At 42.5% G+C, this 19,175-nt stretch overlaps 2 protein-coding genes across 2 annotated transcripts; one reads left to right on the forward strand and one right to left on the reverse strand.

Annotated features, from left to right (window-relative positions):
• The first annotated feature begins 7,431 nt into the window (after positions 1-7,431).
• Positions 7,432-9,028, forward strand: LOC119272175. The gene is made up of 3 exons (XM_037553728.1): positions 7,432-7,499; positions 8,079-8,316; positions 8,449-9,028. Exons 1-3 carry the CDS (start codon positions 7,432-7,434, stop codon positions 8,839-8,841), a joined length of 699 nt encoding a protein of 232 aa, XP_037409625.1. The 3' UTR covers positions 8,842-9,028.
• A 415-nt stretch (positions 9,029-9,443) lies between these two features.
• LOC119267936 (rhomboid-like protein 14, mitochondrial) lies at positions 9,444-11,726 on the reverse strand. Its single transcript, XM_037549392.1, has 2 exons — positions 11,426-11,726; positions 9,444-10,472 (listed from the first exon to the last, which is right to left on the reverse strand). Exons 1-2 carry the CDS (start codon positions 11,648-11,650, stop codon positions 9,696-9,698), a joined length of 1,002 nt encoding a protein of 333 aa, XP_037405289.1. The 5' UTR covers positions 11,651-11,726; the 3' UTR covers positions 9,444-9,695.
• Positions 11,727-19,175: the final 7,449 nt, after the last annotated feature.

Below are 19,175 nucleotides of genomic sequence, written 5' to 3' on the forward strand. Positions count from 1 at the left end.
TTATATAGTGATAACATTTTTAGTATGGGCGGTATTATTGTTAAACGGTTAAGTCTGAACCGTATAAAGGGGCCCCATCTTTGGAGGCATCTATGCTACACACCTAGCTGCACATTTTAACATACCTATTAGGCATGCTGAGAAGGAAGAAAAAGTGCTGCCTCATGTTTATCTAGATTATAAAAGTATGGTGGCACATGATTTTATTATTAAGAATAGGGCAGGAGAGCTTAAATATCAATTGTTCTTTAATAAACATCATCCTGAGACTATTACCTTGCCTGCTCCTTCTTTGTTTGATTTGACTGTAGGCACGTACCTTGTTCCGTTGACGGCTATCCACGCCTACCGGAACCCTGCACCAGCCGAGGAGCCAGAACCGGAACCACAATTTGATCCTTCACGATAGTCTAACTATCAGTGGGATCCGGAGATGATTGCCAGCCAGTGGCAATCAGAGCCTTCTTCTTCCTCATCGCAGTACGACCCCAACTATTATTATGGATATCAGCCAGGCCAGTCGTGGCCATAGACCAACTTAGGCCAAAAGCCTAAGCTTGGGGGAGTACGTATTTCGCACTGGCATTACATTTATGTTCACACACACTCATTGCTAGATGTCGGTGCTCATACTTTTTCATTGTATCATCCATGCTAGTTTATTTCCTTTTATCCTTTCTTCTTGTGTGTTTGATAAACCTTAAGAAAAACCAAAAAAAATTAGTTGTAGCTTTTAATTAATTTACTTTCCATGCTTGTACTAGTAATTAAAAAGAAAACCCAAAAATATTTCCCGTTCTTCTTTTGCTTGTTGGGAGCTTTCCCGTGTAAATAGTTTTATTTCTTTTATTTCTTTGGGGGTCGATAGGATAAGACCATAATTAAATTGTTGAAGTGGCTCTTATATGCATTGTTGTTTATCTGACAAAAGAGCCCACATTGCTTTGTCTTCTCCTGTTTATTGAATGCTCGCAGATTCTAGCTTAGTCCAATACACGTGCATTCTTATTATTATTCACATCGTTCGGTCGTGCAAGTGAAAGGCAATTATGATGATATATGATGGACTGACTGAGATGAGAAAAACTGGTATGAACTCGACCTCTTTTGTTTTTGTAAATATGATGAGTTCATCGTTCTTGATTCAGCTTGTTATGAATAAACATGTTTGTAATGACAATTAGAGATCATAGTTGCTTGTGCCATGCTTGATTAGCTATGAGTTATAATGGTTTACCTTGCATGCCAACATGCTATTGAGATGGTTATGATGTGGTATGATGGGGTGGTATCCTCCTTTGAATGATTTAAGTGACTTGACTTGGCACATGTTCACGCATGTAGTTGAAACAAATCAACATAGCCTTCACGATATTTATGTTCATGGTGGATTATATCCTACTCATGCTTGCATCCAATGTTTATTAATTTTAACGCATGTACATGGCTGTTGTCGCTCTCTAGTTGGTCGCTTCCCAGTCTTTTGCTAGCCTTCACCTGTACAAAGCGGGAATACTGCTTGTGCATCCAATCCCTTAAACCCCAAAGTTATTCCAGATGAGTCCACTATACCTTCCTATATGCGGTATCTACCTGCCGTTCCAAGTAAATTTGTATGTGCCAAACTCTAAACCTTCAAATAATCATCCTGTTTTGTATGGTCGAATAGCTCATCTATCAACTAGGGCTGTCTGTATCTTCCATGCTAGGCGGGTTATTCTCAAGAGGAGTGGACTCCGCTCCTCACTCACGAGAAAATGGCTAGTCACCTGGATGCCCAGTCCCATGCTTTATGCAAACTAAATCAAAAATAATTGCAAAACAAAACTCCCCCTGGACCTGATGTATGTTGGCGGCACTCGTTGTTTCGAGCAAGCAATGGATTGATGTTTGTTGGTGGAGGGGGAGTATAAACTTTACCATTCTGTTTGGGAACCACCTATAATGTGTGTAGCATGGAAGATATCGCCATCTCTTGGTTTTTATGTTGACAATGAAAGCATACCGCTCAAAATATTATTCACCTCTATTTCAAAACCGAGCTCTGGCACATCTACAAATCCATGCTTCCCTCTACGAAGGGCCTATCTATTTACTTTTATGTTGAGTCATCATCCTCTTATTAAAAAGCACCAGTTGGAGAGCACCGCTGCCATTTGCATTCATTACTGTTAGTTAACATTGAGTATGACTTGACTGGATCTCTTTTACCATGAATTACAATGTCTAGTCAGTCCTTGATCTTTAAAGGTGCTTTGCATTTATGTTTTGCGGTCTCAGAAAGGGCTAGCGAGATACCATCTTGTTATATCATATTATGATTGTTTTGAGAGAGTGTTGTCATCCGAGATTTATTATTATTGCTCTCTAGTTGATTATGCCATTGATATGAGTAAACATGAGACCTAAGCGTTATTGTGAATATGGTTAGTTCATAATCTTTGTTGAAAACATGAATGCTGGCTTTACATATTTACAACAACAAGAGCAAACAGTGTTTGTAAAAGTCTTTCTTTATCACTTTCAGTTTGTCAACTGAATTGCTTGAGGACAAGAAAAGGTTTAAGCTTGGGGGAGTTGATACGTCTCCGTCGTATCTACTTTTCCAAACACTTTTGCCCTTGTTTTGGACTCTAACTTGTATGATTTGATTGGAACTAACCCAGACTGACGCTGTTTTCAGCAGAATTGCCATGATGTTGTTTTATGTGCAGAAAACAAAAGTTCTCAGAATGACCTGAAACTCCACGGAATGTCTTACAATAAATAATAAAAAATTCACACCAAAGATGAAGACCAGGGGGCCCACACCCTTTCCACGAGGGTGGGGGCGCGCCCCCCTACCTCGTGGGCCCCCTGGAGACCTCCCGACTCCAACTCCAACTCTATATAACTGCTTTCGGGGAGAAAAAAATAGGAGAGAAGATTTTATTGCGTTTTACGATATGGAGCCGCCGCCAAGCCCTACAACCTCTCGGGAGGGCTGATCTAGAGTCCGGTCGGGGCTCCGGAGAGGGGGATTCATCGCTGTCGTCGTCATCAACAATCCTCCATCACTAATTTCATGATGATCACTGCTGTGCGTGAGTAATTCCATCGTAGGCTTGCTGGACGGTGATGGGTTGGATGAGATTTATCATGTAATCGAGTTAGTTTTGTTAGGGTTTGATCCCTAGTATCCACTATGTTCTGAGATTGATGTTGCTATGACTTTGCTATGCTTAATGCTTGTCACTAGGGCCCGAGTGCCATGATTTCAGATCTGAACCTATTATGTTTTCATCAATATATGAGAGTTCTTGATCCTATCTTGCAAGTCTATAGTCACCTATTATGTGGTATGATCCATTAACCCCGAAGTGACAATAATCGGGATACTTACCGGTGATGACCGTAGTTTGAGGAGTTCATGTATTCATTATATGCTAATGCTTTGTTCCGGTTCTCTATTAAAAGGAGGCCTTAATATCCCTTAGTTTCCATTAGGACCCCGCTACCACGGGAGGGTAGGACAAAAGATGCCATGCAAGTTCTTTTCCATAAGCACGTATGACTATATTCGGAATACATGCCTACATTACATTGATGAATTGGAGCTAGTTCTATGTCACCCTATGTTATGACTATTACATGATGAACCGCATCCGCCATAATTATCCATCATTGATCCGATGCCTATGAGCTTTCCATATACTAGTTTATGCTTATTTACTTTCCCGTTCCTATTGTTACAATCACTACAAAACACCAAAAACATTACTTTGCTTTCGTTACTCTTTTGTTACCGTTACCGTCACTATCATATTACTTTGCTACTAAACACTTTGCTACAGATACTAAGTTTCCAGGTGTGGTTAAATTGACAACTTAGCTGCTAATACTTGAGAATATTCTTTGGCTCCCCTTGTGTCAAATCAATAAATTTGTGTTGAATACTTTACCCTCAAAAGCTATTGCGATCCCCTATACTTGTGGGTCATCAGCGCTCGAAACCCCTTCCGCTGACCCGATATGTACCTGAAACCCTCCGGAACACTTCCGATGTCCGAATACTATCGTCCTATATATCAATCTTTACCTCTCGATCATTTAGAGACTCCTCGTCATGTCCGTGTTCTCATCCGGTACTCTGAACAACATTCGGTCACCATATCACATAACTCATATAATACAAAATCCTCATCGAACGTTTAGCGTGCGGACCCTACGGATTCGAGAACTATGTAGACATGACCGAGACACCTCTCTGGTCAATAAACAATAGAGGAACCAGGATGCTCATATTGGCTCCAACATATTCTATGAAGATCTTTATCAGTCGAACCGTTATGACAACATATGTTATTCCCTTTGTCATCGATATGTCACTTGCCCGAGATTCGATCGTCGGTATCTTCATACCTAGTTCAATCTCGTTACCGGAAAGTCTCTTTACTCGTTCCATAATACATCATCCCGCAAGTAACTCATTAGTCACGTTGCTTGCAAGGCTTCTTATGATGTGCATTGCTGAGACGGCCCGGAGATACCTCTCCGATACTCGGAGTGACAAATCCTAATCTCGATCTATGCCAACCCAAAAAACACCTTCCAAGATACCTGTAGAGCATCTTTGTAATCACCTAGTTACATTGTGACGTTTGATAGAACACAAGGCATTCCCTGGTGTCCGGGAGTTGCATAATCTCATAGTCAAAGGAATATGTAAATGACATGAAGAAAGCAATAGCAATAAAACTGAATGATCAATATGCGAAGCTAACGGATGGGTCTTGTCCATCACATCATTCTCCTAATGATGTGATCCCGTTCATCAAATGACAACACATGTCTCTGGTTAGGAAACTTAACCATCTTTGATTAACGAGCTAGTCTAGTAGAGGCTTACTAGGGACACGGTGTTTTGTCTATGTATCCACACATGTATCAAGTTTCCGGTTAATACAATTCTAGCATGAATAATAAACATTTATCATGATATAAGGAAATATAAAATAACAACTTTATTATTGCCTCTAGGGAATATTTCCTTCACGTACTAGCTCCTTGTGGGCTGGCATGTCCCTCCCTTGGCCCATTAAGCCCATATCTTTGCCGGGGGTGCCCGGAACCCCTTCGGGTGACCCTATATGTACCCGGTACCCTCCGGAACACTTCCGGTGTCTGAATACCATCGTCCTATATATCAATCTTTACCTCTTGACCATTTCGAGACTCCTCGTCATGTCCGTGATCTCATTTGGGACTCCGAACAACATTCGGTCACCAAATCACATAACTCATATAATACTAAATCGTCATCGGACGTTAAGCGTGCGGACCCTACGGGTTCGAGAACTATGTAGACATGACCGAGACACCTCTCCGGTCAATAACCAATAGCGGAACCTGGATGCTTATATTGGCTCCTACATATTCTACGAAGATCTTTATCGGTCGAACCGTTATGACAACATACATTATCCCTTTGTCCATCGGTATGTTACTTGCCCGAGATTCGATCGTCGGTATCCACATACCTAGTTCAATCTCATTACCGGCAAGTCTCTTTACTCGTTCCGTAATACATCATCTTGTAACTAACTCATTAGTCACTTTGCTTGCAAGGCTTCTTATGATGTGCATTACCGAGAGGGCCCAGAGATACCTCTCCGATACTCGGAGTGTCAAATCCTAATCTCGATTTCTGCCAACCCAACAAACACCTTCGGAATAGCTGTAGAGTATCTTTATAATAACGCAGTTACGGTGTGACTTTTGATAGCACACAAGGTATTCCTCCGGTATCCAGGAGTTGCATAATCTCATAGTCGAAGGAATATGTATTTGACATGAAGAAAGCAATAGCAATAAAATTGAACAATCAATATGCTAATCTAACGGATGGGTGTTGCATAATCTCCTAATGATGTGATCCCGTTCATCAAATGACAACACGTGTCTATGGTTAGGAAACTTAACCATCTTTGATTAACGAGCTAGTCTAGTAGAGGCTTACTAGGGACACAGTGTTTTGTCTATGTATCCACACATGTATCAAGTTTCCGGTTAATACAATTCTAGCATGAATAATAAATATTTATCATGATATAAGGAAATATATAACAACTTCATTATTGCCTCTAGGGCATATTTCCTTCATTTGGCTTGGTGGGTTTTGTTGTGTCTTTCTCAGTTCGGGCTGGGCATCCCTCTCTCTATGCTCTGGGTTCCATGATCATGCCTTCTTGCATTCATGCCATGTATAGTGTATTGTACCCTCTATTGTACTAATTTTCTCTTCTTCCATCAATGAAAAGATACGCAAGCTTTGCGTATCCGTTAAAAAAGAAAAAAATTGTTTGATTTACATGATGGCTACCAAATCCATAGGAAGGAAGTGGCGGTGCAGGAGTTCGCCATTTCATCGATTGGCATCGTCCAAGAGCTCCGCTACTCATAGTAGCTGACATGTTCTCCACTGGAAGACTGGCATGTATGAGACCGGATGAGGCAGCTACGAATCCCTACAGATCCTAATTTTGCTGTTGTTGCCAACATGCTAGATCAACCCCTTCTTGCACGGTTCAAGTCCGTTATGAATAGCATGCCATGTTGAGGATGCATTACCTGAAAACATAGTGTCCTCGAGAGCCCGGTTAGGTACTTTGCTTTCAGTACCTGGGTACACAGTGAGTCTGGTCAGGTGAGAAGCCTCCACACTTGGCTCACAAGTAATGCTTGATCGAAGAGATGAAAGTCCCAGTAACCCAGTCCACCCTGGCATTTTGGCTGAATAATTTTCGCCCATGCCATCCAGTGCACCTTTCACTTACCTTCTTTGAATCCCATTAGAAATTTCAAATGAATCTTATTAAATCATCACACTGACATCGGTTGTTTGAACACACTCATAATATATGTCGTGGTCGCTTGTGCAACTGATTGAATCAAGGTCTCTTTACTGGCCTGAGAGATGCCATCCCCCATATCAAGCTATGTTGGTGTAGTCCTTTCTTGCAAATTTTAAAATTTACCTTTGTGCATCTTGCCCTCTGGAGTTGGGAGACCAAGATACTATGATTCAAATTCAGTACTAACATTGTCCAGAACAAGTCTGGCCTCTTGCTGCATAGCCATGGAGCACCTCTCACCAAATTCTATTGAACATTTACGAGGATTAATATACTAACCAGTCATCTGAGCATGGCTAGCAATAAGTCCCTATAATTTGCTTGATGTGGGTTCACCTTCAAGAACAACATAGTGTCATCAGCAAAGAGAAGGCGGGAAATACCCAGAGCTCTCCGACAGATTTTTAGTGGATCAAAAGCACATATTTCTGCATCCCATATGAGTAGCACAGACAAACCATCAGCCACCAATAAGAATAAGAACGAGGATAGGGGATCACTTTGCCGAAGCCCACACATCGGTGCAAACGGATCCAAGATGGCTCCATTGAATTTCATGGAGTATCTCAAAAAGATCGCCTATGTCATTACCCGCAGTACGATTTGGTGAGCAAAGCCAAACTTTTCCATCGCCTGCCTTAAAAATTCCCAATCTGCACAGTCAAATGCTTTAGAAAAATCAAGTTTGTAAGCACAAAAGCTATTCCCTGAGTGTTGAAGAATCTTTAGTGATAAAATGGATCGAAGGTTTTATTGTAATTATGACTATAAGATAGTCTGAATTTGCAACGAACACATCAATTCCAGGTTATTATAAAACTTGAATTGTAATTATGACTATTAATACTTTGAGAGTGGTTGTTTGTGTGTGAGCTAGATTGAATATTTTCATCCCTTAATTGTTGGGTTAAATATAGGAGTCACACAATCATTTCTATATTTATAAGGCGTTGCATTGCACGTGCATGATTACTAGAGTCTATATGTTCCAAATATGGCTGTGAAAAAAGCATGTTCGTAAAAATTATTTGAAAGAAAAAAAACTTGTTTTCCCAGCAAACAACCAAACCCATGGGACCTTCTTCAACCCCAGGGCCTATTCCAATCAATAGAACTCAGTATTTTCAAATTAGAGTATTTACTTTATTAAACTAGAATGCTCCATTTTTATGTTCATATTATTAGCGACACTTTTTTGGGGGGCGAAGAGAGTAGGATACGACCGACCAAATTCAGAGTTTCGAATGGGGCTGGAAAGAGAGACTTTCGGGTGTGGAAACAGCGCCTGAAAAGGGGAGGCGGAATTGCGGACCTCCCCTCTGATTTCAAGGAGAAGGCGCCCACCGGCACCGCACCGCACCGCACCGGTTCCTCTCTGCGGCAGCAAACTCCTCCCATCCATCCCTCGTCCATCCTGGCTCAGGTTCGCACCGCCTCCACCCTCTCATCACCTCCTACCTACGCTTCGTCATTTTTGACTATATTTACTCCCCGGCGTGCGCCCATCGACCAAGGTAGCTGGGGTGATTCCGGTGTTGCTTTCCTCTCATGGCAGGCGCGAGAGGGTGGAGATGAGGAGGAAGGCGCTCGCACGGGGCTTCTCCGCCGACGGCGTCCTCCGCCGCAGCCGCCCGCTCCCAGCGCGCCGCCGGCCACCGAAGGGGACAATAATAGCACGAGCAAGGAAAAAAAGAAGGGCGAGATCACCAAGACCATCCGAGACAGGCTATCATCGTCTTTCTCTTCCCCCAGAAGCCGCCTCTCCTGCTGGACGAGCCATCCGATCCGGCGGAGCAGGAGGGGGAGCGGCACGGCCAGCGACGAACATGGCACGCCGGTGACGGCCAAGGCAATCAGGCCCCCCTCAAGGAAGGTGGTCGCGGCAGGGACCAGATCCCTGATCGAACGCAACGATTTCTACAGCCAAGAATGCAACACGCACAAGTAGGGAGCCTGCTTTTTTCTCTTCTCGGATGCTATCCCTGTTTTGGGTGTGAGACTAAAATTGTACCACGAGACATTGCCCCCTTTGGGACGAGATGTATTTTAGTTCTAGATATATTCATTTCTGCGACGAGTAATTTGGAACGGAGTGAGTACGAGTTTCCCCGGGTAATATACGTACCAATTCGAAACTTTGTAGTAGTAGTAGTAGTACAAAATTGTGCAATTTCATGAGTTCCAAACCATGAAACCATAGCCAGAATCCATGCCGTGTTGCTTGTATGTCTACTACCAGGCAGTATTATGCAGTCGTACACCAGTTTTAGTAACTCCCACCAAAGTGCCTCTCTGTCGAATCGAATCAGATGACAAAATTGGCACTGAGAGATGCTATGCAAGTGAGATCGATCCTTAGATCTTCATAATGGAAAACAGATTGTCTGGCAGGCAGGCTGAATCGAATCTTTCCACTAGACGGAAAGGTCTCACATATCGGACAGATGGGTGAGAAGTGATTCAGTGCTCCTCTCACAAGGCAATGCATATAAATAAAACCTGTGTAAAGCACAACAGGTGTCTAATCTGCAGCTACCACCTAAACACCAATTTAAATCATCACCGGGAAACTGCTTTCTGGTTGTCAAAGATTCAAGCTAAAGAACATAACTGTATCAGCAACAGTAATGGTGATTAAGACCAATTTCAATTACGTAAAGCATTCCACATATAACTAATGCTAGAACCAAGGAACACTAAACCATCTAGCACAAAACGGGCAGATGCCTGCCATTCTCCGTGCGGACTACTTGGACATTGCACTGCTACTTCCCTATGGAAGTTGCGTTGGTGCAGACTACATCATCCTCCAAATCTTTCGAGCCTCCTACGGCGGATCTCCTCGACTGAGAGCTCGTTGTTTCCATCGTCTTGGAGATGCCGTCTGCGGGAAAAGGCATGGTCCGGGTGCGGAGTGCTGCACATCTCACAGACATCTGTGTAACGCGAGTTGTCACAAGAACATGTTATGCATCTCCACCGCATACCTTGCCCAACCTCTTCTTGCGCCGGTGCAACATGGCGCCGGACACTGCTCCCCCGAATATGTGCTGCTGGCCTTAGAAGTTTCTTAGCAAATCTCGCCGGCTGACTCACGACGTCTGCAATGCCTGAAAACATAGGAACGAGACGTTCTGGACCGTGCCTCAGTAAAAGGTAGGCCAGGCCAGCAAGTATCCCACCAACATTGCAAATCAAGTGCGCCTCCGGATTGAAAGCATGGACGAGTACTAGTTCAAGCAATGTCGCATACTTTGCAGGAACGGTCACCCCATGCCAGACAACATCGCCTTCTCGGGCATTCAGCACAACATTCATGCCAAGCAGCACTCCACTAAATCCAGCAGAATACTGATAATACGCCATGTCGTTGCCGAGCGAAAGCAAGCCCTTAGACAAGAGCAGTGTGAAGCCCTGAGAAAGGCCAAGCAAGGAAACCACCATGCAAGCAAACTCGGGACTGCCCATTGATGTTTCAAGCTTTGCCCCCGTGCGCAAGAGAGAAGCCATGTTCATGAAGAAGTGACCTTCACTCAAGTGGTAGAAAGCTGAGAGGAAGAAACGTCTCAGGTCGCCGAACTGCAACAATGTTCATAACTGTTAGTACTTTTTAGAGTGGTGGATATATAAAACTCTGGAAATGATGCTTAGAAAAGTCTGAAAAGAACAACTTGCAATTACTTGCAGTACGACATTCAAAGCACATCATCTGCACCCTGCTGGTAGGGAAACAATGCAACAGGAGAAGCACAACATTGCGAATGGTGTAGCGTGCATTTTACCAATTCTGTAAAGTGAGCCATGGGCATGGGGTGCAAAACTTGCGCATCATGTCATTTAGATCCTTTTTGTGTGTGTGCGAAAATGTCATTTTGATCCATGATCTAGACAACTGGACAAGTGAGTCCCTAAACTTGTATACAGACATAGGGTCAATCTCTGCTTCAACAGCGTTATGTTGAACTAAATAAGAGAAAATTTAGCCAACTCTAATAGAGTATTGTTGCCAAATACTACCAATAGGGAATCCCAATTATAATTAGGGTCGGAATCCTGCTCCTATGCAGCATTGCTCAGTAATCATCTTATAAATTTCGCCCAATTGCAAGCTAGGCAGATCAAAAGCATAAGTTTTATTAGCTAAACCCAACAATGCGGCAACCGGAGACAAAAATATCGGCACAACATAATGTGGTGCTGAACTCCGCAACCCTGTACCCCTGGATAAGGGTGCTCAATGTAATTTGTTCAGTAGCCAACTGAATCCAAACATAATTCCATGGCAAAAGAAAAGATAACATGCACATAATTCCGCCATCTAATCAGCCGGTTGCTTAGTCAGGTCTGACTTAATATACTTGGATATGGCCTATTCGAGGCATTTAGCTATGTAAATGTGCTGTTTTTCCCTGTCTGCCTTAGGGCTTCAGACCTTTCTCTTGTAAATGTCTAATCTATAATGCGAAGGCAGAGCACCTGCCATTAGCCCTAAAAAAATCAGCCGGTTGAGGCGTGGTGGTGTAGGTGGGTACCTTGATGATGAGATGGGGGTTGAACATGACGTGCCGGAGCCGGGGTAGGTGCGTGTCGACGGCGCCCGGGCGGAAGTACACCAGCGCGTTGGCGGCGACCAGCGCGGCCGTCAAGGGCGGGCGGCTTGCGTCGGCCGGGCCGTACTGTAGAAACATCTGCACAGCCAACAGCGGCAGCGTCCGGCCGGCGAAGTACTGCCGGCCGCTGCTCATGCCGATCCCCATCGCCGAGATCGATGGACCGGTGTGGTCGGAAGACGGACAGGCCCGTGGCGAAGGCTTTGTTTTTTCTTACTGACAAGACAATCCTTAGCGAAGGCCTTTTCTCTCTTCAGATTCAGCAATATATACTGCTTCCTCTTATTTTTAGATGGTAGAAGAATAAATTCTTTGGCAAGAAAACATCGTTTTGGACATTGACGCTGACTCTGCAATTACGCTATAACCATCATTTTTTATTAAAAGATAACATACTTTCTCTCCTTCAAATCAATTGAAGCTTTAGTTTAACTTCCAAATCAAACTTCCTAGTTTGATTAATTTTACTAGAACAATGCATGTGCGTTGCAATGAGATATAAATATTTTAATACGTTAGCTTGTGATTTACCTGTCAATAATAATGTGATTGTGTAAATAAATGTTTATCAAATTCTGCATGTGAATTACTTTATATTTTGATTAGAAATTTGGTAAGTAAATCAAAATGGAATTGATTCAGAATGTAAGTAAATTGAGGTGATTGATTATCATATACATGAAAGGTTGGACGAAGGGATAGTGAGAAGAAAGGTGAAATGAGAATCTAATGGGAACCTTACGTTGAGTAGTAGAGATAAAAACTACATCATCCACAAATTAATTTATCGTTTTCGAAGAAAGAGAACCATCTGGCTATGGTTTCTCGTGCCTATCGTCGTGCTGCCGCCAGTCTACCTCGTCTTATGTGGTCTTAGGGCCATGGTGGCGCGATAGATTTCGACCCTTGCTGGTGGGAGGTCTCCGGTTTTTCATAATTTCTTGAGTTTTGTTAGGGTTTATGTCCTGCTCAGAAAGTCGAGGCGAAGGCGGCTCTCTGAAGATGGAATAAGGTTCTCTCCATCTAGTCTCCATTCTAATGGTGTTTCTAGCATCATCGGAGGACGTGTGGAGTTTGTCTCTGGCGGAACTCGCGGGATTCGTTCAGACGTCTTCGGTGGATCCACGTGGATCCTGTCTTTGTTCGTATGTCTACGGGTTGGATCATTTTGATCTACGCTTCTATTGATTGTTTGTTCTGGTGCACTGGTCTTATGGGCCTTAGCACGACGACTTCCCGACTGTTTACTACAAAAAAGTTTGGCCCACTCCGATGAGGGAGGGATGAAGACAGCGGCGCGCCTTCGGCTCACTCTAGTATTTGTAGTCGTGGCTAAGTGGTCTATGGACCTGGATGTATTTTTTACTTCCGGTGTTCTTTATACTACCTTGATAATTGAAGAATAGATCGAAAGTTTTTCCTCGCAACAAAACTAAATCTCATCTAGGTAACATTAGCGTGGAAAAAATAAAAAAGAAAGAGAAAACACACATGGATTTTCACGTAAAATCAAATGACATAGGAGTTAGACGAGACATTGTTAAATCTTATCTAGATAGAAAACTTGGTTGGTTATAGTAAAGTTTGACTTGAGATAAAGGTGAGACTTCTAATTTGAAATGGAGTATGTTTCTTGTCTTAAAATTTTCCTCGTAATGTTGAATCTCAGTTTCAAACTTCTATGAATGTATCCAGCATAGAAACATAACTATCTTTTTAACCATAGTGGCAATGACATGGTACAAGTCTTTTCCACTTTTTGTCACTAATAGATTACTTGCAAGATTGAACTCAACTAATATATACAACTCTCTCTTGGAGATCATTCATCTAAATATGGCCAGTGCAAGACTAATAGATTGGAGAGCATATATGTGCACAAATTATGCAACAAGAACTAAAAATCCAAAACAATCATGTATATATATGATCATGAAGTGATAACAAACACACCAAGATTTACATCAGATTGATCTCAATCATGCAGGGCGGCTCATTAGATCTTTGTATTGAAGAACAGGGGGGAGAAGATGTCATCTAAGCTACTGTTATGGGCCCATAGTCCAAGGAGGACTACTCATTCATGGTCATAGTGGTAGCAAGCTTGATAAAAATATCTCCGGTGATGGATGCCCCTTCTGCAGAGTACCGGACCAGGCCTCCAGATTGGATATCCACCAAATAGAGAGGAGGTTGTGGCGAAAAATTCCTCCACAAATCTGTTGAGAATATTCGGGTCAATATAAAGGTGGCAAAATGAAGAGGCAGTGGAGAGGTGCCCTTTGGGTCCCACACGGCCTCGTGACTCGGCCAGGGAACTGGCTGTGTGGGGCCCATAGGGGGCCTCTTCGTTGTTTGTTGGCTCCCTGGCTCTGTCTTGGTCTAAAACTTCATGGTGTATTTTTCTTTTATTTTTCAGGCCCACGAAATTAGCAATTATGATAAAGTGGCATGAAAAAAGAAAAAATATAGATACATTTAAGACGTATCAGTCCTCCCGCTAGCCCACCCCCTCCTCCCCCATGCAGCAAACAACTCTACCCATGCTTATGTGGGATTATACAAAGATGATATTACAACGGAGAAAGACAATGGTACCTTCGGCGAGTTAGATTAGATATTGAAGGAAATATGCCCTAGAGACAATAATAAAGTTGTTATTTATATTTCCTTATATCATAATAAATGTTTATTATTCATGCTAGAATTGTATTAACCGGAAACTTAGTACATGTGTGAATACATAGACAAACAGAGTGTCCCTAGTATGCCTCTACTAGACTAGCTCGTTAATCAAAGATGTTAAGTTTCCTAGCCATAGACATGTGTTGTCATTTGATGAATGGGATCACATCATTAGAGAATAATGTGATGGACAAGACCCATCCGTTAGCTTAGCACTATGATCGTTTAGTTTATTGCTACTGCTTTCTTCATGACTTATACATGTTCCTATGACTATGAGATTATGCAACTCCTGAATACCAGAGAAACACTTAGTGTGTTATCAAACGTCACAACATAACTGGGTGATTATAAAGATGATCTACAGGTGTCTCCGATGGTATTTGTTGAGTTGGCATAGATCAGGATTAGGATTTGTCACTCCGATTGTCGGAGAGGTATCTCTGGGCCCTCTCGGTAATGCACATCACTATAAGCCTTGCAGGCAATGTGACTAATGAGTTAGTTGTGGGATGTTGCATTATGGAACGATTAAAGAACCTTGCCGGTGACGAGATTGAACTAGGTATGATGATACTGACGATCGAAACTTGGGCAAGTAACATACCGATGACAAAGGGAACAACGTATGTTGTTATGCGGTTTGACCGATAAAAATCTTCGTAGAATATGTAGGAGCCAATATGAGCATCCAGGTTCCACTATTGGTTATTGACCGGAGATGTGTCTCGGTCATGTCTACATAGTTCTCGAACCCGTAGGGTCCGCACGCTTAACGTTCGATGACGATTTGTATTATGAGTTATGTGATTTGATGTACCTAAGGTTGTTCGGAGTGCCGGATGAGATCACGAACATGACGAGGAGTCTCGAAATGGTCGAGATGTAAAGATCGATATATTGGAAGGCTATATTCGGAGATCGGAAAGGTTCCGGGTGATTCGGGTATTTTTTCGGAGTACCGGAGAGTTACGGGAATTCGCCGGGGGAAGTAGTTGGCCTTAATGGGACATATGGGAAAGGAGAGAAGGGCCTCAAGGGGTGGCTGCGCGCCCCCCATGGGCTGGTCCAAATTGGACTAGGAGGGGCGCCGCCCCCTCTTTCGTTCTCCCTCTCCCTCTCCTTCCTTCTTCTCCTACTTGGACTAGGAAAGGGGGAAACCTACTCATACTAGGAGTAGGAATCCTCCCTTTGGGCGCGCCCCTTGAGGCCGGCCCTCCTCCTCCTCCCCTCCTTTATATACGAGGGAGGGGGCACCCCATAAACACACAAGTTGATTGTTTAGCCGTGTGCGGTGCCCTCCTCCATAGATTTCCACCTCGGTCATATCGTTGTAGTGTTTAGGCGAAGCCCTGCGTCGGTAACTTCATCATCACCATCATCACGCCGTCGTGCTGACGAAGCTCTCCCTCGACACTCAGCTGCATCTAGAGTTCGTGGGACGTCACCGAGCTGAACGTGTGCATATTGTGGAGGTACGTACCTTCGGTGCTAGGATCAGTCGGATCGTGAAGACGTACGACTACATCAACCGTGTTGTCATAACGCTTCCACTTACAGTCTACAAGGGTACGTGGACAACACTCTCCCCTCTCGTTGCTATGCATCACCTAGATGGATCTTGCGTGTGCGTAGGAAATTTTTGAAATTGCTGTGTTTCCCAACAGTGGCATCCGAGCCAGGTCTATGCGTAGTTGTTATATGCACGAGTAGAACACAAATAAGTTGTGGGCATGGGTATATACATATTGCTTGTCGTCACTAGTTGATTCTTGATTCAGCGGTATTGTTGGATGAAGCGGCTCAGACCGACATTACGCGTATGCTTACGCGAGACTGGTTCTACCGACGTGCTTCGCACACAGGTGGCTAGTGGGTGTCTGTTTCTCCAACTTTAGTTGAATCAGATTCAATGAACAGGGTTCTTTCTGAATATCAAAAAGCAATCACTATACTGCGTTGTGGTTTTTGATGCGTAGGTAAGAACGGTTCTTCCTCAGCCCGTAGCAGCCACATAAAACTTGCAACAACAAAGTAGAGGACGTCTAACTTGTTTTTGCAGGGCATGTTGTGATGTGATATGGTCAAGACATGATGAGATATAAATTGTTGTATAAGATGATCATATTTTGTTGAAGTTATCGGCAACTGGTAGGAGCCTTATGGTTGTCTCTTTATTGCATAAGATGCAAGCGCCATATAATTGCTTTACTTTATCGTTATGCAATAGCAATAGTTGCAAAAGTAATAGTTGGCCAGCCAACCATGTGACGACACGTTGATAAAAGATCAAGATGATGGAGATCATGGTGTCATGCCGGTGAAGATGGAGATCATGATGGTACTTTGGAGATGGAGATCAAAGGCACAAGATGATGATGGCCATATCATGTCACATATTTTGATTGCATGTGATGTTTATCTTTTATGCATCCTATTTTGCTTAGTACGGTGGTAGCATTATAAGATGATCCCTTACTAAAATTTCAAGGTATAAGTGTTCTCCCCGAGTATGTATCGTTGCGACAGTTCGTCGTGCTGAGACACCACGTGATGATCGGGTGTGATAAACTCTACGTTCACATACAACGAGTGCAAGCCAGTTTTACACAGGAAAAATACTCGGGTTAAACTTGACAAGCCTAGCATATGCAGATATGGCCTCGGAACACTCAGACCGAAAGGTCGAGCATGAATCATATAGTAGATATGATCAACATAGTGATGTTCACCATCGAAAACTACTCCATCTCACGTGATGATCGGACATGGTTCAGTTGATATGGATCACGTGATCACTTAGATGATTAAAGGGATGTCTATCTAAGTGGGAGTTCTTAAGTAATATGATTAATTGAACTTTGATTTATCATGAACTTAGTCATGATAGTATTTGCATACTATGTTGTAGATCAATAGCTCGCGATGTAGCTCCCCGTTTATTTTCGATATCTTCCTAGAGAAAAACTATGTTGAAAGATGATAGTAGCAATGATGCAAACTAGGTCCGTGATCTAAGGATTATCCTCATTGCAGCACAGAAGAATTATGTCCTTGATGCACCGCTAGGTGACAAAATTATTGCAGGAGCAAATGCCGACGTTATGAACGTTTTACAAGCTCGGTATGATGACTACTTGATAGTTTAGTGCACCATGCTTTACGGCTTAGAAACGGCACTTCAAAAATATTTTGAAACGCCATGGAGCATATGAGATGTTCCAAGAGTTGAAATGGATATTTCAGACTCATGCTCGAGTCGAGAGGTATGAGACCTCTGACAAGTACTTTACCTACAAGATGGAGGAGAATAGCTCAACCAGTGAGCATGTGCTTAGATTGTCTGAGTACTACAATCGCTTGAATCAATTGGGAGTTAATCTTCCAGATAAAATAGTGATTGACAAAGTTCTCCAGTCACTATCACCAGGTTACTGGAACTTCGTGATGAGCTATAATATGCAAGGGATGACAAAAACGATTCCCAAATTTTTCGCGATGCTGAAATCGACGAAGGTAGAAATCAAGAAAAGAATCAAGTGTTGATGGTTGACAAGACCACTAATTTCAAGTAAAAGGGCAAGGGAAAGAAAAGGAACTTCAAGAAGAATGACAAGCAAGTTGCCACTCCCATGAAGAAGCCCAAAGCTAGACCCCAGCCTGAAACTGAGTGCTTCTACTGCAAAGAAAATGGTCGCTGGAAGCGGAACTGCCCTAAATACTTGGCGGATAAGAAGGATGGCAAAGTGGGGAACATATCTGGTGCACCAACGTAATTGGTGCTACCGGTGCACCAGACCCCATTGCATATTAAATAATGTTCAAAAAATCTAGAAAAATAATAATTTATTGACACAACAACAATGTATGTTGTCACAAAATTTGAATCAAAATTCAAAACAATGCTCAAGATACAAAAATGACGAATTTGACGTCAATGTGCTAATGGGCCAAAATTGAAGCCCAACTTGTGTTATGTACTATTCAGTGTCAATTTTGTTATTTTTGTATCTCGAGCAATGTTTCGAATATTGATTTGAATTTTTGTGACAACGTACATTGATGTTGTGTCAATGCGCTCATTTTGTTTTGGATTTTTTCAAACATTTTTGAATGTGCCACAGACGAACGGTGCACCGATAGCATAACTAGTGCGGGTGCACCAGATACATCCCCTGGCAAAGTGAACAAAAGTATATATGATATACATGTTATTGATGTGTACTTTACTAGTATTCATAGTAGCCCCTGGGTATTTGATACTGGTTCAGTTGCAATGATTAGTAACTTGAAACGGGAGTTATAAAATGAACAGAGACTAGTTGAGGGCAAGGTGACGATGTGTGTTGGAAGTGATTCCAAGGTTGATAAGATCACCATCGCACACTCTCTTTACCTTCGGGATTAGTGTTGAACCTGAAATAAATGTTATTTGATGTTTGCGTTGAGAATAATATGATTGGATCATGTTTATTGTAATATTGTTATTCATTTAAGTCAAAGAATAATTGTTATTCTGTTTACATGAATAAAACCTTCTGTGGTCATACACCCAAGGTGAATGGTTTATCCAATCTCGATCGTAGTGATACACATATTCATAATATAGATGCCAAAAGATGCAAATTTGATAATGATAGTGCAACATATTTGTGGCACTGCCATTTAGGTCATGATACGTCTCCAACGTATCTATAATTTTTTATTGTTCCATGCTATTATATTATCTGTTTTGGATGTTAATGGGATTTATTTTACACTTTTATATTATTTTTGGGACTAACCTATTAACCCAAGGCCCAGTGGAAATTTTTGATTTTTGGCCTATTTCAGTGTTTCGCAGAAAAGGAATATCAAACAGAATCTAAACGGAATGAAAACTTCGGAAACGTGATTTTTGGAACAAACGTGATCCAGAGGACTTGGAGTGGATGTCAAGAAACGGACGAGGAGTCCACGAGGCAGGGGGGCGCGTCGTCCCCCCTCT

The sequence above is a fragment of the Triticum dicoccoides genome, chromosome 3A (assembly GCF_002162155.2).
Source record: "Triticum dicoccoides isolate Atlit2015 ecotype Zavitan chromosome 3A, WEW_v2.0, whole genome shotgun sequence".
NCBI classification, from domain to species: domain Eukaryota; kingdom Viridiplantae; phylum Streptophyta; class Magnoliopsida; order Poales; family Poaceae; genus Triticum; species Triticum dicoccoides.

Coding starts and splice junctions, on each gene's coding strand:
- LOC119272175 (XM_037553728.1), top strand. CDS start 7,432: ATGGCTCCATTGAATTTCATGGAGTATCTCAAAAAGATCGCCTATGTC. Junction 7,500..8,078: donor ATTACCCGCAGTACGATTTG/GTGAGCAAAGCC, acceptor TCATATTATTAG/CGACACTTTTTTGGGGGGCG. Junction 8,317..8,448: donor CCTCGTCCATCCTGGCTCAG/GTTCGCACCGCC, acceptor CTCTCATGGCAG/GCGCGAGAGGGTGGAGATGA.
- LOC119267936 (XM_037549392.1), bottom strand. CDS start 11,650: ATGGGGATCGGCATGAGCAGCGGCCGGCAGTACTTCGCCGGCCGGACG. Junction 10,473..11,425: donor ACCCCCATCTCATCATCAAG/GTACCCACCTAC, acceptor ACATTGTTGCAG/TTCGGCGACCTGAGACGTTT.